This window comes from Egretta garzetta, unplaced genomic scaffold, assembly GCF_000687185.1.
Source record: "Egretta garzetta isolate BGI_Z169 unplaced genomic scaffold, ASM68718v1 scaffold91, whole genome shotgun sequence".
NCBI classification, from domain to species: Eukaryota; Metazoa; Chordata; class Aves; order Pelecaniformes; family Ardeidae; genus Egretta; species Egretta garzetta.
The window spans coordinates 1,247,079-1,271,160 of record NW_009258661.1 but is presented as its reverse complement, the minus strand read 5'-3'; the positions used below and the strand labels follow the sequence as shown (position 1 = coordinate 1,271,160).

Genomic DNA, 24,082 nt, shown 5'->3' with positions numbered 1-24,082 from the left:
CCGATGGCTCCCTGTTTTCTAATTTTCTCTCCAGAAATTCTCTTCAGTAACTGTTACTAAACAAATACTTGTGTTATGTCTTCTCCTGCAGGGTTTTTCCCAATGACAGTGCCAGTATCTGGGTGGCTTTATGCCTTCAAGAGGCAAACGAATGTCATGCAGTAATGCCAACGCTTTCATCTTGATTATTCAGCTCAGAAATACAGAGCATACATCCATGTCCGCCCCCATCCATGCAGATACTTAGAAATTAAGGGCCAGAAGGGACCTTGGAACCACTCTGACCCCAAAACACCATCCTCCTTGAGCCACATGAGTTTGTGGCTGCCAGGCACACGAAAACTTCCCCATTCATCATCACTACTTTCCATTTCACAGCACATTGTAATAAAAAGCAACCCTATCTTTGCAATTGTTAGATTCCTACTTAGTACAATAGGTAGTATTATTAATAATAAAAGCCATGCATTAAAGGTATTATTTTATTGTTCTCCAGAGAGAAATAGGAGATGATTTCCTTTTGTTGGGTTCCATCCCTCTGGTTTAGAATAAGCCATCACTGGCAGGGTCAAAAATACGATCAACTTCATCATGGTGGTACATTAAAAAAAAAAAAAAAAAAAGGTAGTAGCAAAATGCGGCAAAAAACAAATGATAATTAAAGTAATCTAAGACTATAAAGCTGGGCAGTAAAACAGACTTGGACGTTAGAATTCTAACTTACTTTGTGGTCTGAGTTTTTTGGCGGATTGGGTTTTTTTAATAGACAAAATTGCTGGTGATAGCAGCATTGAGTCTGAATCACACCATCTTCCAAGATCTAATCAAGATCAACACTGTCTTGATCAATACAGTTGTAAAATAAGATTTCAGAAAAAAAGTACAACAAAGCCATTAAAGAAATCTCAGAAGGCAGCAAAACCATTTCTTGTAGCTGTAAGTGAAAAATGAAGTTTATTTATTTCACATTACAATCAAATAGTAATGTGTCTTGATGCATATGTGCACACATGCATCATCATTATTTGCTTTATTCTCATTGATTTTTCCTTCCATGGGCCAGCTCTCCAGAACCACTATGCACCAGCATCACTGATGTCAATGGGGAAAGAGGCTTCTTATCACTTCTGACAAATTATTCCTTTAAAGTTCAGACACTTCTATCACCCACAGAAACGAAATACGCATTAGAGTTATGAGAAATCAACCTGATCTTCAGCAACTCAAAAGAGCAACCCATGAAATCTAAACAGTTGAACTGCTGCTGCATATAATCACATAAGCAATGAAACTACCATGTTATAACTGTCCCAGATGGGTACAGCATTTCCTGAAAACTAATTCCCAGCAAGTCCCAGGAGCCAGCTTACAGACAGATACCCATTTTGTCTTTCCAAGTGGAAAGGTCACCAGAACAAATACGATCAGGAAGTAATGGCGAGGCAGTTCTGCTGATCTATTTCGAGCACCATGACAAAGAAAACTAATTTAGTGTTATAATTAGAAACATGGAGAGGAAAAAGCTCATTTTGGAGAAGTGCTGCTGCTGGAACGTTGTTAGCATTGGTGCTGATGGAGCTAATCAGCTCAGAGAGGTGGAAGAGTAAAACCAAGGTATACGTTTAGCATCTTCATGCAATCCAGGTCTGACACTGCGATTGTCTGCAGTTGGGAATATGTGCAAGGTTTAAAGGTGACCTTACAGGGAGTTTTTAAAGAAGTAGACTAAACAGGGCTTCAGGATTTTTTTGCAGAGCTTGAAAATCAAAACCACGTCACAATCTTTTTTTTTTTTTTTCATATTTGATGACTACTTTTCAAAGACTATCAGCTATTTGTGTGTGGTTCATATTTTTAAATGTATTTCGTGTTACTTATTAACAGCTGCAAGAATAAGGCTTTTTCAACTTCTCCTAATTCTGACAAGACCCATTTAACTTCTTGCAAATGGAAATATGACATGAATGAGCTGAAGTACACTGGAAGGACTTTCAAACCTGTGACAGATCTCTTTTCATTGTCTTCTCAAGAGGTACATTTGAATGTTCACCAGGGGGAAAAAAAAAGAAAGAAAAAAAAAAAAAAGAAGAAAAAACCTGTCAACGCTAACAGAAGTTTTCAATTTAAAGGAGATATAGATTGCAGGTTAGTTACACAAATCCTATTGTGTACCTCAATATGGCCAATTTGCCTTTCATTTTCTTGGAAGTCAAAGCTATCTTTTTCTTGCTCTCACCCTAGTGACATTTCAGTGCCCCTCAGCTGTCTTAGTGCTGTTGTTTGTAAAGCTGTGCTGTAAGAAGGATCAACACAGTGAGCCAAGTTAGGAGTAATTATCCAAGAAGAAATAAGAAAAAAAAGCAGTGTAGCTGCATAGTGAGACAGAACTGGGTGATGAAGGATGTATACTTAGGGAAGATGACGGGAAAGAGAACAGCAGGAGTGAAGAAAGCGAGCAAGGAGATGGGCTATAGTGGACACAAAGAAAAGATGCATCTTCATTCATGCCGTGCTGTCTTCCCTCAGTATTTCATTGCCAGATTTCATATTGACTTTCCTGGCCTACTGATGTTAATCTTTTGAGGTAGTTAACTTGAAGGGAAAAGACAAAAGCACAGCAATGTTGGGATTCCATCTCTCAGGGTACACAGAGAAAAGGGAAGTAGAGCACTAGGATGGAAAATGAGGTCCTAACGCGAGCTGGTTAACACGAGCAAGGGTGTTGCAAGTCTGGTGTCCTACCACAGTGATTTGAAGTGCTTTTCCACTGCCCATGGCTCCATACCTTCGTAAGTTCCTACTTCCAGAAGGGTCCCACTTCGCTCCAACTCCAGAAACTCTTCCACAGTCAGGAAGTTATAGTCCACACCAGGCACTTCTCCTTCTCTTGGAGGGCGGGTTGTGCCTGAAAGGAAAAATTAGCACGTTAATATAGTTGGGTTTTTATCAAGGGTTAAAAGAGACAATAAAAAATGATCATAAAGATCTGACAGTATCTGTAAAATACAATTTGGTGAGCTACACAGAGAGCAGCGGCAAGAGTTCAGCTAGAAATTTCAAGTCCACGTAAAAACAAAACATAGATCACAGGTTGAGCTGGCGGTACCAGTTGTTCCACCCAAAACCAATGTTTTTTTATATTCCCAGAAAGACTCCCTGGCAAAGAAATCTCTTATATCGCATGCAGAAACACAGCTGGAGGAGTTTGGTATCTGGGAATATGCCAGCAATTACCTTCCTGCCATTAGCACAGTCTCTCATACTTCGGCACTAGGATGGAAAATGAGGTCCTAACGCGAGCTGGTTAACACGAGCAAGGGTGTTGCAAGTCTGGTGTCCTACCACAGTGATTTGAAGTGCTTTTCCACTGCCCATGGCTCCATACCTTCGTAAGTTCCTACTTCCAGAAGGGTCCCACTTCGCTCCAACTCCAGAAACTCTTCCACAGTCAGGAAGTTATAGTCCACACCAGGCACTTCTCCTTCTCTTGGAGGGCGGGTTGTGCCTGAAAGGAAAAATTAGCACGTTAATATAGTTGGGTTTTTATCAAGGGTTAAAAGAGACAATAAAAAATGATCATAAAGATCTGACAGTATCTGTAAAATACAATTTGGTGAGCTACACAGAGAGCAGCGGCAAGAGTTCAGCTAGAAATTTCAAGTCCACGTAAAAACAAAACATAGATCACAGGTTGAGCTGGCGGTACCAGTTGTTCCACCCAAAACCAATGTTTTTTTATATTCCCAGAAAGACTCCCTGGCAAAGAAATCTCTTATATCGCATGCAGAAACACAGCTGGAGGAGTTTGGTATCTGGGAATATGCCAGCAATTACCTTCCTGCCATTAGCACAGTCTCTCATACTTCGACTTCACTTGAATTGCAATCTGTATTCGCAGATAAGGCAACTTCTTTCTAGCTTCCATTATTTCTGCATATCTCACTTTATCTCACCAAATATTATTTCACATCATAAAGATCTTTTCCCCCTTGTTTGTTCTCTATCTCTATTTGTATTTTATCTCTATTTATGCTATTATTTTTTACTCAGCATTAAAAAGTACCGTGAGACAGTTTGATGCACTGTTCACACATGCTCACTAAAGAGACAACCTGCAAACTCTTCTCACAGAAGTTCACCTATAAGCTCATTCCAGTTCAAGAAATACTTTTTTTGAATAATAATTCACACTGAATCTCTCTCTAGCACTCGACAATTTAAACAGTACCCATGGAGAGCAGGGCTCTGATCATGGCTACTCTGCCAGCTCTGAAACTCTTCTCCCTTCTGACCAATTTGCAGCCCTTTGAAGCATGGTGTAAGATGAGTCATTTCATGACTTTTTGCTGAGATGGCTTGGGCCACTGCATTTTAGGTCACTGAGCACAGCTTAATTGATTAGGATCAATTTCTGTTCAATAGCCTTTATTTTCCATGACTCCGGAGGCTAGGAGATGGCTGGATTTTGTAGATCTGAGATTAAATATAAATGACAGATTTACAGATGGTACAGGAAACTGAACTTTAGAAGAAAGAGCAGCATTAGAGAGTTGGAGGTGTCCGAGTGCTGTGGCCGCAACCGATCTGCTGGCTTCTAATAACTTTAGAGATGTGGAAACCATACCTAACATTTAATGAAGCATGGTTTCTCACTTCTGTGGGACTCTTCCCAACCCTGGGCAGTGCCTTCTCAGCGCATACAATTTCTTAAACCCTCTGTAAAAGGACTGAAAAAAAGTATAAAGAAGCTGAGCTTCTGGAAACTGATTGGGAAGATTCCAGCTCTCAGAAGTTGAAAGAGCATAAATTTACCATGCCTGCATCTGGCAAATGTTTTCCTCAAGTGCCAGGGAAGCGGAAAGTCTGCTTATGCCCTATTCATCTGAGAGACTGTTCAAGAGGTCAGTCTTGACAGAGTGACACCCTTGAAAGACTGTCACTAGATTAATTTCCTTGATATATATCCACTTTCTCTAACATCCTCCATTTCTTGTTTCAAAATAGAAACTTTCTCTCTTTTCTTATTACTTACCATTACCCATCAGATTGTCTATAATTCCTGTGATTTTCTATCATTCCTTCTCTTGGAACTGTGTGAATGTGTGAAGGTAGGAGGAGGAAAAGTAAAAAAAAAAAAAAAAAAAAAAAAAAAAGATACGGAAATTATGATGGATATCTTCACCCTACTAGCAGAATTACTCTTTCCTATTTGAAAGGATTCAGTTTTGCATTCTTTGTATACCTGAATCCTTACAGTAAGACTGCAATGATTTTTACCAAGTGGTTTGTAACACAGGACAGACATCTTCCACAGACCTAGACCAGAGAAATACTGAAACTGCACCACATGCCTCTCTCTGCCCGAGCGCCTGCGTTTCCATTTAAAGGCAGGCAGCGAAGCTGAGTGGGCAATGCCCACCCTGGCGTGCAAGGGGCATGCATGCACCCAGGATGAAGGGGCACGACTTGGATGCAGCACCTCCTCCCTGAGCACCAACATCGCTGTGGATGTTCAGGCTGTGAGGACCCTCACGAGGGCTTCGTAGCTCTTGGCCCCTGCCAGGTTCCCCTAAACCAGGCCCACCGGAGGTAAGGAGGAAGAATGAAAAGCTCCAGCAATGAGTATGTCCAAGGATGCGCTGGAGCTGTCCCACGCCTGGAGAGCAATGAAAGCGAGAATTAAGACCCTGGAGCGCTCCTCGTCCAATGCATCAGTCAAACGTCATCCTGAGCCGTGCAGCACGCGAGCCGAATGACAAAGATCAGGACGTACTTTTTCCCAGTACCTGACAACACACATGAGACACAAAGATCAGGGAAGTTCAGGATTCATTTTACTTTATCTTCTAAAGCCGCCTTCTTTTCTTTATCTGTATCTTCCCACAGAGAGTATTTATTAATCACTTTTTTTTTTCCCTTCTGAATTTTTATAGCAGTCAAATTGCAGTCAGCAGTTTACTAGTGCTGGTTGCCTATTTGACATGACAATTATATCTGCCATAATTCCTCTGAGCCATTTTAATGGATCTATTTGTTTCATCTCTGTGTTCTTAATTTCCTGAATATGTTCAAGTCGAAAAATCGCAGATGTGCTTGCTATCAGCGTGATTGCCCGCAACACACGCTGAATGCATTAGAAACGCCGAGTCGCCGCGTAAAAGAAAAACATTACATCATGGAGATAACATTTGTCACCTCTTGTCGGTCTTCAGCAACAAACAGAGGGAAAATAAAAACTACACTGGTTAGGATATCTTATCTGGGCGAAGGCGAAAAACTCAACAACTTTCCATGTTGCTGTCTCGAGCAAAGATTGCTTGCAGATGCTCGGGCTGTTATCCTGCTTCACATCTGAGCAAGTGTTACTGAATGCAATTCAGAAAGGCAGGGGGAAGGGAAAACCCGCCTCCGTTTTTCTTGTAGCAGAATGACAGGCTGCCGGCTGGACACACGCCTGGCAGATGGCATTTCAAAGAGTTTTCATGAACCATCTGGGATGTGTACAATGATTACAAACCACACTTACAACAAAGCCAGAAGGGTTGCTTCACAAGGGGGGTGGGGGGAGAGGACGGGCGCAAAGAAAGGGGGAAAGAGAAAGAAAGCCAAGAGGCGCATAAGCAAACTCGATGACTTTTGTCAGTCACAGGATGCTAAGAATAACCAGCACCTTCCACCCTGAGCCCTTCCATGGCCTGAAACAACTGCTCGACTACTGTGCAGCATGCATGTGCACAGCCCAACGCCATCGCAGGCCGCAAGCTACCACTGGAACTTTCTGCTGATAAACTCCAAATTGTAATTAAGTCTCCCATCATTAATGTGACTTAATTATGTATAAAGCATAGCCTGTGTGTACTCCCTCCCTCCCCCTTTAAAGTGCATTTCAGCATCCTTCCCACAGGATGGTCATCACTGAGGGAGAGGGCGATGGAGATGACTACACTATATCAGAGCTAATAGCAGATCAGACCACTGCTAATGGCAGAATTAATTGAGCACAATGAGTGCTGTAGATGGCCCAAACAGGATTTAAGATACTCCACTAGAAAAGGCAAGCCAATATTTAAATACGTTAACCTGCCTGCCATGTTTGCACTGAAATATTAAGTGGCATCAAATCTTATTGCCATTAGGTAGCAATTTAGCTAATTAATTTGAGCTATGTCCCACTGCGTGACTGGCTCAGAATTGCTAATGCTACAACAAAAAAGGAACTGGAGGAGCAACCAAGTGGTTGCCGACTCCTCCTGCGCATTTAATGGTTCATAAACTTCCGCTCTTTTTTGGCTAGAATGTCCCACAACGTATACAAGTAGTTAGTGACATTAAATTCACAGGGGAATTGCTCAAATCTTCTGCAACCACAGCAGGCTTAAGAAAATAAATAAATAAAAATAAGGCTACTAGTTAGTATTGCAGTTTTTACCTTCTCTCTTGGTCTGGGCAAGTAAAACTACATATAACATGGGTGGCTCAGATGCTAGGTGAGACGCGTGCCCACCTGTTGGTGTGGTTATCCCACCCAAGCTAGCTGCTTCCTAGTTTATTCACGCACCGCTACTGCTTGGGCCACAGAAGAGGGATCTCGTCCTGGGCTTGAAGACTCCACCTGAGAAATTGCTTACAGACACAGGTGAGTTTTCCCATGCAGAGCCCAGTGCTCTACTTAAGCTAACTCAATTAAAGCTTGTCATTCACGCCTAGAATAACTGGACTGTGGCTCAGACGTACTGATGACTATCAACTATTATTCTGAATAATTGAAGTGCCCATTTTAAACACAAATAGCTGCTGCTGTTGTGTTGCCTATCAACCATGCTGACAATTACCCAACATGAGCCTCAATTATAGTATGGCCAGATTGTTAATATGTGATTCAGGGGCTGTTTAGCTCCTTATCAATCTACCAAGGCCTCGTGTTAAGCTGTTAATAGCCACTGATGCCCTGCTGCTAAATTAATCAGAATCTTTGCTTATTGTAAAGACTTCAAAGGGGCTGTAGTCACTTCAATTATTTTCTTGTTAAAACAAAACCAAAAACAGTTCTTGAGCAGTAATTCTATTACTATGCACCAAAACAGCCCCTAGCAAGTAATTTAGAAGTTGACTTCTCAAGTGCAGAGCACCTACATTGCCCATTTGCAAAGCAATGGCTTCTGCAAACTCCTTATCCCATTCCACTGGTTGGCAATGATAATCTGGTGAGCTACCAAAATATAGCTCATCAAACCACAAGTCATTTGCTTCTCATCTTCACCGACCAGCTTCTCTTAAAATGACAGATAATGCGGGACTAATGATATAGTTGCTACAACCGTATTTTATACAAACTCAAGTCACTGGTGGTTACCCCCAGGTGAATGGAACTGTAGTAAATAAGGTTTTAACGTGAAGTGTACAGGGATGCTACTGACTCATGAAGCTGCAATGCCAAGTGTTGTTGAGGGCGTTTGCTGAGAAGGTCCTCGCGGGCGGGTTAGAAGGAAGAATGCTGTCCCTGCCATTGCTCTCGAAGGCTGGTATTTTCCCTCATTCAGCAAGAAGAGACTGGTCTCATCACCTACACTGAAAAAATCTTCAGCTGCCAAGGAAGAAACATATTAGGCAAACAGCCCCTCTTCCCTCTGCACAGCATTTCGAGGTCACCTTCTTCCCTCATGTCATGAGATAGTTTGGAGAGCCTGCTTTGGCTCTGGCTGCATCTGTCACCTATGGTGCCAGATAACTGGGGGGCAGGACAAACTCCACAGATCTGCTAATGGCAAGCAGAGAAGGGAAAAGACAGAGGCAACCTGGTCTGTCTCCAGAAGAAGCAACCTGATTAGCAGCCAAGCCTAGGGCAGACCTTATCTGCAGCACGGTATTAGAAATAGCCTTATCTACATTAACAAAAAATAAAGTGTAACCTGTCTATAAGAAAACATTGTACACAGGACTACTTCATCCCACTGACTTCAGGGGTTACCCAGACTAAGACTACTGACTGGTTTTTTTTCAACAGTAGTAGAAGGAATTGTATTTGGACACTGTTATGCTACCCGTTATACACGTGTGTGTTCCCACTTACCTATCGTAAGGAGTAAGGGGCAATTTACAGTTGCAACTACCTGAAGATATGGACATTTCAGAGCGGCCTAGTCTATTACAAACCAAACACGCTCAACTTACAAATACAATTTTCTCCTGAAACTTGAAACTCAGGAAGCTCATTCTGTTGTCTGTCCCTTCTCTAGCCAGTGACTTGATACCTATAAACCGCAATAATGTGACAAGGATTCAAAGTGTCTCGGTGGCGAACTACAAATTCAGTCCAAAGGAGAATGTGGTCGGTTGCTAGAAATTAATTCACAGCTCTGTTAATGATGCATGTGCAGGAACAGATGCTGATTGACTCTTCCTGGCCACACAGGTAACTGCAGTACTAAAAGCAAATTTCTGTCACCACAGTCAGCAGAAATGATTGATTAAACCCAGAAAACAGCTGACCAAGACAAACCTGTCTTTCTGCAGACACATTTCAGTGAGAAATGCATTTCGTGGCTGGGGTCTAAAGTAATTTTTCTTCTATCGGGGGAGATGGAGAGGATTTGTACAAAAAGCTCAGTATTTCCTGCTCCCACCAGCTTTTCCAGCAACACAAAGTGGCCAAAGCTGGATCCCACAGCAGCATCCTGTGGGGATCCCCTCTTGCTCAAAGGACTCTGCCCATCGCGTCCATGAGCAATGGCAGGTTGACCCTCAGAGCACATGAAAGCTGCTCTCCCTCTTTCTGAGGTGCCGTGTCCAGTTGCATCTCTCTGGCCATTTCTCTCAAAGGACTGACTGCCTGGAACCTCCCCGGAGAAAAAACTCAAGCCAAGCCGTACAGCAACAGCTCGGAGTTTGTACACCCTCCAGGCAGCAAGTTATTTTTGTCCCTTTTAAATCTATTTTTGGTACTCCTGTGGCCTCCACTGCCACCGAATAAGAACATTGACAATCTTCAACACATTCAACCTTATAGTGCTTTGAGGTAGAGAAGGTGGGTTTGTTTCTATTTTATAGCGCAAGATCAGCCAGACCCAGGCTCTCAAAGGACTTCAGGAGCCTAATTCTAGAGAAATCAATGGGATTTAGGAAACCCTACAGATCAGGATCAGGGTCTAACAGATTAAAAGGGACAAAAATAACTTGCTGCTGCGTTGGGGCTTTGCAAGCTCATTTGTGTGTGTCGCAAAACACCACGCTGTGGCCACACAAAGCCAATTTAGCACGAGGGGGTTCGCTCTTGACTGTAGTATCAATTTAAAAGAAACTGATAATTATCTGATGACTAGAAGAAGTAAGGGTACAAAACCTACCATGCCCCCCAAGAATACCACTTTAAAAAGACCTGTTTAAGGATCTACACCAAATATTCAAGTACAGCAGCACCTCCTTGACCCGGGAAGGTACCACCGATGGTACTACTGCAGTGTGGCAGTTGCTGATGCAGTTACAGCCTCTTCATGCATCCTTCAGAGAATTCATTTGCTTTCTCTTAAGGAAAAAAAAGAGTATTCTGGCATCAAATAAAACATAAATAATAAATGTTCTTGGGTTCGCAATAGCAGCAGCTCGCCTTCTGGATCCCTCTGTTTGAGTGATTGCTGTTACCTTACCAGACACCTGCAGTCGAATCCCTCTCATTTCCTATGAGGTGGGACACCCACCAAGAAGATTAAACTTCATGAACTAATGAGTTTGCCATTAATCCTGTGTGCTTGGAGTCCAACGGCATGACATCCACTAATTTAAATTGTGAACCACTGATGAAAAAGCAAACTATGTACCTCCTTGGTGAGAAGACCTCAGCTGTAACTATGCACGATTTTATTCTTTCTAATATATGGATTAGTGTAATAAAGTGTGATTTTATAAATCAATAAAGCTGTAGTAATGAGATTGCACTGTAATGTTCTGCTTTAAAATATTGGCACAGAAATGAATGAAAATTGCCATTTGTGTAAGTGTGTATGTGACTTATGGGAAGTGAAATTAGCTGAAAGTAAATTAACAGGGTGATTACATACTTGCATTTATATTCAGTTTCTCTCACATATACATTTTTAGAAGCCTAGATAATGCTTCAACCGTGACACACACCTTTATTTCAAAAGGACCACCTTTCTTCTATGCTTTCTTATAGAATCATAGAATCACTTTGGTTGGAAAAGACCTTTAAGATCATCGAGTCCAACCTTTAACCTAACCCTGCCATCCCACCACTAAACCATGTCCCTAAGCACCTCATCTATCCTTTTTTTAAATACCTCCAGGGATGGGGACTCGACCACCTCCCTGGGCAGCCCATTCCAGAGCCTGACAACCCTTTCGGTGAAGCAGTTTTTCTTCTTCTACATAAAAATTGTCATAGTTACTTTCAGTAGAAATTTTGTCCATCTTGGAAAAGGCTACAGCTGAAGATGGTAAATTAAATATATACACTGGGTAATTACAGAGCACCCTTATTAGCTGGTTATTTCTAAACCTGTAGATCATCCACTCTGGACTATCTCAACCCAAGCCTAACCTGATCCCTGCAGCACTTGCTCGGGGCTGCCCGGCATCAGCCAGTTCAAGCCTTACCATGCAGAGGCACTACAGTGCTCTACGCGGCATGCCCAGAGCAGCTATGGAAAAGCACAACGTGGATTACGATGAGCATTCCATACGAATGTGCACATCCATATTAAATACAACAACCCAAAGGTGGTGGTGGGGGGGTAAGTGCTTAAAATCTGCCTTGAAATAAGTCAAAGGAGACCTGGGATGCAGGGTCACTCCCGTAAAACCAGCACTTTTAAACAAATACCTCACTGTCTTATTTATACTTTCACATTATAGGAAGCAGTTTATCTGGAGGTACAACATCTCTTACTTTATATCTGCTCTTTTCACGGCTACTAGCAAAGCTATCTGATCTCTACCAATTGCCAAAGAGAGGTGTAACCCAGTCTGAGAGTTTCATAGGTCAGGGGCTAGAGGTAAAACCAAGCTGTGAACTGGTCAGAAGAAGCACTCGGCTGCTGAGAAACAAAACGCCCATCGGCTCCCTGTCACATTTGGCTGAATGTCTGAGTTTAAGACAGTGAAGATTAAAAAATTGTTTTTCATTAACTCTTGGATCTTCATGTGACTTGGTACAAGTTTTGAGGAGGTCATATTTGAGTAGAATAATAGAATAGGCAAAAAATAAAACACTCTTAACCCTTTTGTTTAATGTGAGAGATGGCAGACTGGGAGGAGAGGGCTCTGGGAAAGATAAGAGGCCAAGACAGCACTCGGGACTGAGTGAAATGCAAACTCCCACAAGATGAATTGCCAAGTCACAGAGCAAAGAGAGTCACAAAGCCATGCAAGCCAGATAAGCTGAGTTCACTGGCTTTCCAGGAAAACTTCAGGGCTTTGTAAACACTGCACAATCCTTTTCACCCACCATGAAGTACCGGAGGAATTTTGCAGTTTGATGGAAGACATGCAGTGGGGTCTCGAAGCAGAAATAGTGAACAAGAACACAATGGACAATTTCATCTTGGGTTTTTAAAATAAAAAAACCCCAAACAAACCCTTGTTTGGGCAATATATGTGACTACTGCAACCAAAGGAAGAACAAAAAAAAGGTATCAGAAACTACTGTTAGCCAGATATGTGTAAATCTGTCTCACGGTGAGATTAGCAGTAGATCTTTCCAGGAGCAAGATTGCCTGTTTGCTCCCCCCACCGACACTACTACCCGAGCTGCCACAATTACTGGAAGGAAAAAACTTCTCTCGTCTTTAAAACTTGGGTACAAAAAAATTCTAAGCTCTCCAAAACAAGGTATCCTATTTTCTATTCTACTTCAAGGCTTCAGACATATCCTATGAACAGATACTGCATTTAAGCTTGTAATAAACCAATTATCCAATACAGACCAAACACCTGCAGTATTTCAATTCAGCTTTTTTTAAAAAACAATGTTTTCTTTTGACACCTGCATACATATGTGTACATATATCCACAAAAAGATATTCTGTGCTTTAAAGCTATAGCAATAAATAGGAGATTATTTGATGTCCATTAGCTCAGCTGCTTCCACAACGATTGCTTACCTCCCTTGCTGTTTGTCTTCCGAGGCTGTTTGTACTGCCGAGATAAGTACAACACAATGTGGGTCATCCCTGGTTGGGTGTGATATAAAACTCTTTCTGTTGACTTTAATTGCCCTTCTAGCAGACCTTTAATTTGCAGTTAAAAGTCTTAATAAAACACCTCACCTAACAAGCAGCATGTGCCTAAAACTGGATCAGTTCATTAGTCTAATCTCTTTAAAATTCCACTGTAGAAAGAGTCATATAAACCCTACATATTTATCTCTGAGGTGTTGCCTGAAGATTGTTTCAGTGACCACACCCAGTCTACTGAAAAGAGAGACTCAAAGAGAGAGGGTTTTTAAAAAAAACAGAACACCATTCCATCAGACTTCCACATGACATCAGTATCATTACTTAAGCCAGCCTTTTTCCCTGAACAACATACACTGGAGATACTGTCTCCACAGTATACTTTCTCCCCCAGCCCAGGGCTGCGAAATGCTATAAACCTAATGGACTTCCAACTGGAATAACCTCATCACACTCTTAGAAAGCCACGAGTCTCCTGCAGCTCTTCAATTCTTGGCTCTGTCCACTCACCAACCCTTGGTTCAGGTGGGTCTTCTTCCCTGACAAATCCTCCTTGACCTTTGCTTAGTAGTTTTCCAGCTTCCTATTCAATACTGACCATAAATGCAAGCATATCGGATGCAGCAAGAAGTATGCAGATTATAGAAACACGCAGTTATGTAGCCATATGGATGCACTTACTGTAAAACTCAAGGGAAGGACTAGAACAGACAGCAAATCTACCCAGCAATATGTGCATTTCGGCACTATTCCCTACAGATCCTGTCCCTTAATTTTACCTGTTCTTAACTGCTACCAATTTCTGTATTTTTTTTTCAGTAGCTCTGTATGAACAGCACGCTTTAGTTCTTCATGGTTGCTAACGCTTTAGCTGGTTGAAAGCATTCTTCTGGTTCACTTTCTGCAATGTTGTGATTAGGTACCTGCTCAGGATGCTGAAGAAATGCCAAACATTGAGAAATTGATCGGTGTTTGAGTTTCAGATTCATCCCTATTGATAAATGGAAGTGTTAAAATGTAAAAGAAAACAAATACGTTAATTTTAATTCTTTCCTTACCTCACTAAAATAAAAACTATTAGAATATTTTATTATTTAGAGTTCCCTTGCTGCAAATTCTACACCCCCAGCTCTAACACAGAAAGAGCTCATTAATCCTTATAGTTTTGTAAGTGCAATGAAATACTAAAGAAAACACGAGTTACAATACATTTTCCTCACTTTTAAATAAAACATTCCCTGCTACAGTAAGCCCGCTGGTTAGGCACATAACCCTGCATCTCTGCAGTCTAAAGTGAACTGTCACGCTATTGATAACATATACAGGCTTCTCCATTTATTTTATTGCTTTTTCAATTGTACACAAATAATAAAAACCTTGCCTCCCAATCCTGTCATCACCTATGAATTTCATAGGATATATACCCACAGGGTGCTTTACTCTGCCTCTCTGAAGCCAAGCACCACCCCTATAAAATACTCCAGTGCTTAAACTGGGGACAGTGACATAGTGTTTGGCTTAAATGGTCTTTGCTTCATTTCATCTGATGACTTCTAGTTATACCTTCTCTCTGTTAAATGTCCCTGTGAAGGCGTTTATAGCTCTGCGTTCACACAAAATAATCATTCCATCACATTACACACTCTGTCATTTTATTAGCTTCTTGCAAATCATTTTCTGCAAGTGCCCCCATTTTAAATACCATTTTAAACTCATTTGCTGGTTTACCAATGCCCTTCTGGTATTGACTGGCCAACAGACCACACGAGACAGCACAAGGAGCCATAATGCCAGCAGCTCCCGCTTTCCCTGCCGTAATTCCAAAGTATCTCCAGGTCCCCACTGTCACAGGTTTGAATCCAACATACATAAGCAACACACAAAAATTATCCTTGTGCAACTGTCTGGCAGCCCAGACGAAATGAGCTGTTCTTTGTCTTGCCTCCAATTCCCGACAAACAAAAACACCACCAGGTTTTAGCTTGTACCTGTGTCGGCATCACACCGAGGATAAGGAGTAATCCTCAAACCCACAATTACCTCCTTGGCTTAGACACGGTTGGTGGACGCCACTGTGATCTGGGGTGTTGAGAAGACAGTTTTCCCAGAAATCTGCTTTCTCATGCTACTCTAGATCTGTACACGCCTGGAAAATGAAAGCCTGAAAGCACACAAATCAGATCTAGGCTTTAGAAGAACACAGAGATGAGATTCTCTCAAAAGTATCTTATGACTTAGAGGACAATCAAGTGATTATCTGAAAGACAGAATGCTTTTCTTCAGGACGAGGTTGTCATATAAACGTTACTAGATAAAACCTTACAGATAAAACCTTACTAAAAAAATAAAGTTTAAGCCTAAACTCCAGCACGTATTTTCAAAGTGTGAAGCATTTATCCTTTGACAACTGTGTCGAGTCCTTCAGATCAGCACTGTAGGTGAAACCACTTTGCCAGACAGATGCTGGTACAGAACTGGTAATGGCACTTGCTGCCAATCATCTGCTTAGTTCAATGCACACAAGTATCCCAATTGCTTCAAGACCAGTTTCCATGCTTCGCATTAAACACGTGCTCAGGTTTCTGCAGGATAGCAGCCTAGAGGCAATAAATGTTTTGTGGATCAGAAAAAAAAGCAGCAAACTTTTTTTGGTCTTAGCTGGGGTTCTGACTCCGGATACTCTGCTGATGTAAGGTGATGCGCGGTCCCCGCTGCCCATCACGCTGGTGGAGGCGATGAGGCTGGCAGGCAGCAGTGGTCCCACCTCCCAGCACTGCATGTCCCAGCACGGGGCTGCCGTACCTCACCGGAGGCCCACGCTGACACGCTGGGCTGCGGAGGGCAACGCATGGTTTCTTCACATCTGCTCTTACAAAGGTGACAACCAGTGGCAGAGCAACGTGGCAGTCAGAAAGGCCAGTGACATCTTACCCGATATCAAGGGAATCCATGAGACACGGTGAATCAGAGCCTCGATTACCAGACAAGCTGTTCATTAATCTGTTAGGAGTCTAAATTCCCAGTATGATGACATACAGATGCGTACTTAGATGAAGTCATAAATGAAATATAGCAATAAAGCTCAAACATTCAAGAGCATGATTGGGGATGTATCATTTTGTGACCCTGGAACCATTTTTTTTTTAAAGAAACATTTCTCTCACCCTGCCAAGGAAGCGTTGCAGAAAGGCAAAGGAGAACCAGAGAGGAATCCCTGCTACCTCTGCAACTGCAGAACGAGGGTGACCAAAGCCCAATGGATGCGACATAATTTAATGGCAGTCATTTTAAATATTTTCAAAAAAACCCAAAAACAACCAAAAAAACCCCACCCAATCCTCCAACAACCATCAAAAAATCTGAGCAGCTCCCATTTGTCAGTATATTCACCTTCAAAATGCCTTCAGCAAGGTGAGAAGACGAAACTGTGCCCATTTTTCAGATGGGTTATGGAGGCATGGAGCAGCCAGGCTGGCAGCCCAAGCTCAGAGCCGATTAGGAAGCGAAAGAGCAGAGGGTCAGTTGTGTCCCGCGATTCTGTGGTTAGCAGACAACATTTTGGGGCTAATAGCATTACATGCTTTGTGATGCTGATCTGTTGAGATAAACGTGACAGTCCCCGGTGATGGCTTCATCAGAGGGAACTGCTGACTCAATATTTAGGCGTAGTGGCAAAAGCTGTTTATGTGCATACATTGAAAAACAACAGATGACTTCTGGAGCAAAACACATGGGTAACATTCTCTCTTGAGGGAATTCAAAAGAGCCGAAGTAGCTAAAGCACTTTCCCGCAGTGACTGTGCAGCAAAGTAAATTAGAGCCCTGCATAGCAATCATCCATTATCCCATATATTCTTAGGAATTCTGAGACTAATAACTGGAAGGAGCCAATAGAACAGTATTACAGGGAAATACACAACCTTTTGATGAACTGCCACTCACTCCTTTCAGGTCACTTCAAACCTCAACAGAAAATTTCAAGTTTGAAACATTCGCTACAGCATTTTTTCCTACCACTATTGCCATTTGTTTAAGTTATGCTTTACATTTTTCTAGAGGAATGAATCGCATTAATTATTATTTTATTATTTTTTCTCTCTGACTGTTAAGCCAAATTAGGCCACTTCCACAGTTGAAGAGGAAAACACAATTATTAACACTTCCAAACACCCATTTGGCAAAAAAAACACGGTGACGGGAAAGCATTGCCATGAATTGTGAGAAAGTATTTTGCCTAACATAGAAATCCTCTTACTGTAGCTCTCCTCCACCTACAAGAACTTGACTTGCGATAGGTCGAGACTGTAAGGAAGTACGTTTTAAAATCACAGCTCTGAGACGTTCTTCAAAACACATAAAAAGTCATTAACACTTGTGCTTCTTTGGAGCCAACTCTCCGAGTTTAGAATTGCCAGACCCGCAGCTCGGAGAGACTCGTCTCTCCTCTGACTCTCTCGGTTCTTCCCAGCTCTCCATTAGAGGCCACACAACCGTTATTCAGGGAGCTGAAGCTTATTTCCCGGATCATTTTACTCAATGGGAATCTCATTTATTATTGAAAATAACAGAAACTTGACCTTCCCTGGAGAGTTTTACAGAAGTTCAGACTGCAGGTGAATTTGTCCAGCCTGCATAATGCAAGTCAATTCCTCCCAGGGTAAAGCAGCATTCAAAGGGAACAACGCTGGCTGAATTGAACCTTCTGTGCATAATTAATGCAGCCATTGATCAGCAAGAGCCCGGATTCAGAATTTTTCTGCAAGGTAAAGGCACAAGGATGAACTTACACACTTTTAAAAAGTCTAACTTTGAGAAAGCTTCTTTGATTAATCAAAGTCTCTTGCTACTGCAAACCTAAGTGGACATTTTCCATGGCGCACACGTCAGCGTCATTCAGCAGAAATGGCTCACAGTAAACAGTGCCGGTTGCGACTCTCGCCTGTCACAGATCTAGATACAGTGTCTCTGAAGGACAACGAAGTGATTTCCTGGTCTATTCCCCACTTGGTGTGTCCAAGCAATTCCCATTAGCACCAGTGGGAGTTACGGATGTGGCCACGAGAAGACACCAAGTGCTGAAGGTACCTACAGGCTATTGCAGGTACTGTTTCATGATCTGTAGCTCACACTCCTAATCTTTTTGGAAACCATGGCTGCAGAGTTCGCACAATGTGTGAATTTACAAATAATAATTAATTAATCCAGACTGGTATACATGCTAGTCAGATAGCAATGGTCACAGTATCTATATGACTGGATTTATAAAGCAAAGCATTTTCAGCCATTCAGCACTTGCTGTCCTTCTTCCCAGGCCTAACAATAATGGCAAAGAAAAATGAGCTGCTAGGAAGAAGTTTATTTAGTATGCTCTGTATTACAGACTCAGGTCAGTAACTTTATGGACTGGCTGATGGGACATGTCTACTTGATGACATCCTATTTTCCCATACACCGTTTCCATGCAAAGGACTTCAGATTCCTTGGGTGATATTTAAATATCTCTGTAAAAACTAGATTTTCCAAAGCTCTACCCTATTATGGGACACTTACAGGTAGATTTTTAAGAGTTCAACATCAAAAAATGCAAGCTTGAAGGAGGACTGGCTCTGCAGTAGCAGACATTTGGGAGAGCCCTAACCCAGCTATTGGCTTTCTTGATGCCAAGACATGGTAAAACTAGTTTGTCCCTGGGGCTGGAGGAAAGCAGAAGGTGAGGTTACTGCAGGACAGCAAGTGCCATCTTTTAAGGGGTTTCACGGGCATGTCAGTAGCATCAGCAGTCCAAGCACCCAGCATAGCTTTCCAAACCAGCTCATTCCTTCCCTTCCTAAAAAAACCCACAAAAAACCAAAACCAAACCACAAAACCATCTTAAAAATAATTCTGTGATGTTCAGGATATACAGTTCTTTTGATTTTATAACTTTCAGGGCAACAGCTTCCCCACTCTCCAACATGAAAAAGCCAAGTTTTGAAATAAATGGGTGGTCCACCAAAAGCACCTACCACCAGTGTTTAGGTACTGTCAGTGGAGAATCCCTGCTGGCAGCTACGATTGGTCCTAATGGTCAGTCTCCCTGAAACCATGAAGGACAGAAGAACACCTCTCCCTATCACATCCTTCAGGGATGATGCCTAGGCATAGTCATTCTTGCCGTGAGGTGCAGGAATGGACTAAATGACCTCCTTCAAGGTCTCCTCTTAAGTCTGCAAATCACAAGAGCTGGCAAGACTGTAATCATGTAGTAGAAATTTCAGGAGGAGGGCAGAGTTGTTCTAAATTATGTCAGAGTTGTAGTAAAGTGTGCTGGTAGAATAGGACTTTTTTTTTAAAGGTATCCGAGCCAACTCATTCATCTGTTTAGAGTATGCCTCTTTTAAATGAGTTTTTACCAAGCGCACATCTACACTGCAGTCACTCGAGGACAGAGCTCAGCGGCCAAGTATTTATGGATTTGTTAGGGCAGGTGCTGCAGCTTGCCAAGGGCAAGAGGTTGTGCAACTGGATTACAAGCAACACAACTTCAAATCCAGCCAAGGACCTTTACGCACCTGCGATCAACACTTAACAGCGTAGACAGAGCCACACTCACCTCCACATGCCGTCTTATATAAATTCACGTTGCAGATTAACGGTTTAAAACTTTGTGAGGTGTTGAGTTTCCACACAGATAAGCACGATGGCACATGCTCAGCCAGCTCCCACCCCCTCCTCACCTCCTTGCCCTCCGGTCCGCCTGCCGACCACCACCATCCTCACAACATCCCCTTGGGCAGCACAGCCTGGCAGTCCTCAGTAGTTGCATTTGGATTTAAACAATACCAACTAATTTTAAATTATATTCTGTATAACCTTGGAAACAGCTCTTTGTGATGATGGTGGTCCAGGCAGATAAAAGCTGGTAACAGATGACTGAAAGAACATGGAGAGAGAGAGAGATGGATGAACCAAAATGCTTGTACTCTTCAGCTCTCAGCTTTGCACAGGGCTGCAGTTTTCTGGCTTGGCACATCAGAAGACTATACTAGAAGGGTTTATTACATTTTTTTTTTCATAGCAGTTCATGGAATTCCCGTCTCCCTCACAAATACAGGATTTCTATCCCTCTCTTGGACAGGAACCAGGAAAATAAGAAGAAAAATTTTCTGCTTTTTTGTATAACTCCAGTTATGCCAGATCTGCTCCCAACACATACTGAAATTTTTGGAGCATGTTAGTTGTTACACCTCTGCTAAATTAGATTTCAGCCCCTTCCACCCCAGCACAAAGGGCAGTGGACAACCTCTGTGCATTTCTCCTGGGGACTGAAACTGCATCTTGTTATAGGTATTCTGGTAGAAAAGTACCCTTGGCCCACATCTAACACATCCATAAGAATCAAGCTATTCTACCTTTCAAATGCATAACTTGGACTTTGGGATAAGGTCCCAACCTTCTCACCAACGAGGGATGAGAAGTCCAGGTTGGGGCACCCCTCCCACACAGGTTGGAGGAGTACTGGACCATATTGTCACTTCTACCTACCTAACTTCTTCCAACAAGTGGTAGTGGCTACAGAAGATGCCAGTTCCCTCATGCTCTGCTCCAAGACACACCTCTTGTCACCACCAAAGCAAATGGAAGACCAAACCTGTCACATGGACTCTACTGACTTATCTGCATTAAGAAGCAGGTCTACTTAAACTTGTCAGGTCATCCAGACGTGGAGGTGTTCTTAGTGATTAAATCCTGGAAGGTTATTTTCTCTCTCCTTAGAGAACCTGAAGGAAAGGCAAAGTTGATATGACCTCCCTCTCTGAGAGCTATCTTGGTTCACATGCTAAGACTGAAGAGCAGAATGCATCAAATTCTGCATGATGGGTTCGCACCTCAGTTAGGAAGGCATAAGAGAAGGCCAGTGTTACGTTCATCGCTTCTGGAAAAAGAGCCTTCATCACTCACCAAGAGCTTCCTAGGGTATGTTTCTCGCTCATCTTCAGTGCAGTCCCTCCCTCTGCGCACCTCCACATGCTCCGCATCCTGATTTGGTGAATGCTGAATTTGTGCAATATAAATAAGGCTGTTTTACAGGGGTCACTCATTTCCTACAGCCCAAACTCAGAAGCACAGAGACTTTATCACAGGACATCAGAGCACTGAAGACCTGTCATCACTTTTTAGGCAACAAGTTTTATGAAGGTCTTGTATGAACGTCTTTCTGCCCTTGCCTCTCCCTTGTGCATCTCCCAAAGGGAATACAGATAGTTAATACTCAATTACCTTGATAAAATTTCAAACCTCCAGTGCTCTGCTTGTTTCACCTCTTGGCTCAGTGCAAATAAGCAAGACATAATTGCACGAGTCTAGGGCCCCACAAACATACAAATAAGGAACAGTGGTGCAGAACAAGAATGCATTACCCTTTCGAAGCTCTGCTGACACATGGGTCCGGGCTTCATTATCACCTCTGGTGTCTACACCACTGTATGCTATAATTAGTAGTGTGTCAAAACTCAGGCGGAGCATTGCAACCATCACTGGTCGCTCTGCTGGTATGAATATGATAACCAGCAGAGCATGAGGCAGAACTCTTATCTGAGTTCTTAAACAGAGACGAAGTCCCATGCTCTTCTCCTGCTTGAAAAAGACCATATTGGATGTTTTAAAGAACGTCAGGCTGGTTCATACTGCAGAGACCCCAGGGCCTAGGTTAATGCCAGCTTTCTGCCCTTAATTCACGTTGTTGTGAACGGGGCTGGAGGTAACCGGAGGAAGAGGGCAGCCTGTGAAGCAAGAGAAAGGGTCAAAAATGCCACTAAAAACTTAAAGAAAAACAACTGTGAAAATCTGACCTTTGTAAAACAGACTCGCATGTCAAGTACCATTTTCATAACTGATTAAATATATACAAAAATTTTTATACAACTGTATTATTAGATTGTTAAATATGTAGACTCAAACGTTTCCTGGAGTAGAACAGCTCTGCAGGAGTCATTCTTCACCCTTCGTAAATACTCGTGACATTTTGGCATACCTGCTACATTTTAAAACTGGAACCCACGTCTATGTTTTTTTCCTTTGTTGCACCAACCTGCGAACCCTTCCGCATTTGTGCATTATTGATCTTTTCACAGCCACTCTGGCCACTGACTTCAGATGCTTAATATTTTTGCAAAAATATAATCGACCCCGGTTATTCACAAGCTTTCTAAAGAGGAGAGAAATGTGTTTTGCTTTATGTTCAAAACCTGCAGACTTGTTGCACACTGACAGTCTGACAGTGAGCAAAGATCAAGTTAAACAACGCATTTATACAACTGACATCCCAAAGAGGAATTTTTTGTCCTGGGTTTCTCTAACTGCTTAAAGGCTGATTGCACATACTTTATCTCTCACCATCAGAAGGACTATAAAGCTAAAGTGAGTTTTTATACCCACATTTCAGGGTACTGAAAGTATGGGGCTATAATAGAAGTGCTGACATTATCCAGCTATGGTCGTGCAACCTCTCTACCATAATTACGTACAGTTGGAGATAATAAGCACTGCTGATTCAGGAGGAATCTCTGATTGGGCTGGAAAATGGAGAAGTGTTAGATAATCTGTTTCCTGAGTGGCAACAGCAGGCCTAAAGAGCATAAACGGAGGAGCAGAGTTGGTAAGGAAACAACAACAAAGTCCAATCAGGAATCCTTAGAGATGCTCTTACTCCTTTTATTGTTCATGTGATTGCAAGAGATCTAAAGGACTCATTCAGGACTTGTGCTAAAAGGACACTGTGAAGTTACCTGGAGGAGTGTGCAGCACAGATGGCAGCGAAAGGTTTGATTACACGATGGAGACAGTGGGCACCCAGTCGGGAGAGCAGAGCGCACTGATTTTCAGAAGAACGGTGTTCCTTCCCGTCCTCTTAAAAATCAAACCCCTTTACAGTATCTCAAGTTCATCGCCAAAAATGAAGGCACGCTACATGATGCTACATTAAAACTGAATGACCTGCAAAAATTGCCTTGAAATCTCTGATATTATATAGGAAAAAAAAGCCTAATAAAACTGCTCAACAACTAATCTTGTTTAAAGAGAGATAGGCACTTTCCCTCCTTCCTCCTCTCTTTACTTTGCTTTGGGAGGTGGGCAGGGGGAAGGGAAGGAAGAGACAAAACTTTGGGTGAAAACTGTGCGTTAGGTTCAGTGTTTTCCTGTACACCTTCTCTTACCAGATCCCATTTTTTTAAATATTTACATACTAAATTTCCCATTAAATGATAATTTTCTCAGAAAACGCTTGTTTGATTGATAAAAAAAGTTCCAAACGCGACACTGTGATTGGGTCTAATTAATATTAATAAATGCATAATGAATGTTGATAAGATTAACAAACCATTCAAAAATTTCATTACTATATTCACTCTACAGCATAAACTCCAAATTAGCAGTAATGCCAGCAGGCTATTAATATTCCCAGATTAACAAAATGCAAGCAGATCATACAAGGATGAGCTTGAATTTTGCAAAACAAAATACCTGGGTAAATATTTAGCATAAAGAAAAAAAGACACAAGTTAATATTTGTCTAGCACAGGGTATTATGGAAACAGATATAGGGGCTTTGCAACATTTACCCTGAAGGAGTGAATGTATTAAGAGAGTGGAGCACAACATCCTTACGCATTAAATGGAACAGAGGAGCTAAGTGGCCGAGCAGTCCCTCCACGCCGCAGGCTGGGCGCGCGGCTCCACACCGAGCCCCATCCCGGCTCGCCGCGGTTAGAGGGGCGGTGGGTGCAGATACACGGAGCAAGGGCCCTCCTGGCGCGACAGCCAGGCTCTGCTGAGTTAGGGTTAAAGCCTCCAGGGAGCTGGGTGAAGCGAGACCCTCACAGAACCTGCTCGAGCATCACCTTGCTCAGCAGACA

The 24,082-nt window shown here is 42.3% G+C and overlaps 1 protein-coding gene across 1 annotated transcript in view; it reads right to left on the bottom strand.

Moving 5' to 3' along the window:
- MAGI1 (membrane associated guanylate kinase, WW and PDZ domain containing 1) overlaps nucleotides 1-24,082 on the bottom strand; it is a gene marked incomplete at its 3' end in the record, with an annotated part of 229,816 nt that overhangs the window by 86,933 nt on the left and 118,801 nt on the right. Inside the window, 1 exon segment of the mRNA XM_035903797.1 lies at nucleotides 3,386-3,505. Within this exon segment, the coding sequence (XP_035759690.1) occupies nucleotides 3,386-3,505 (120 nt within the window).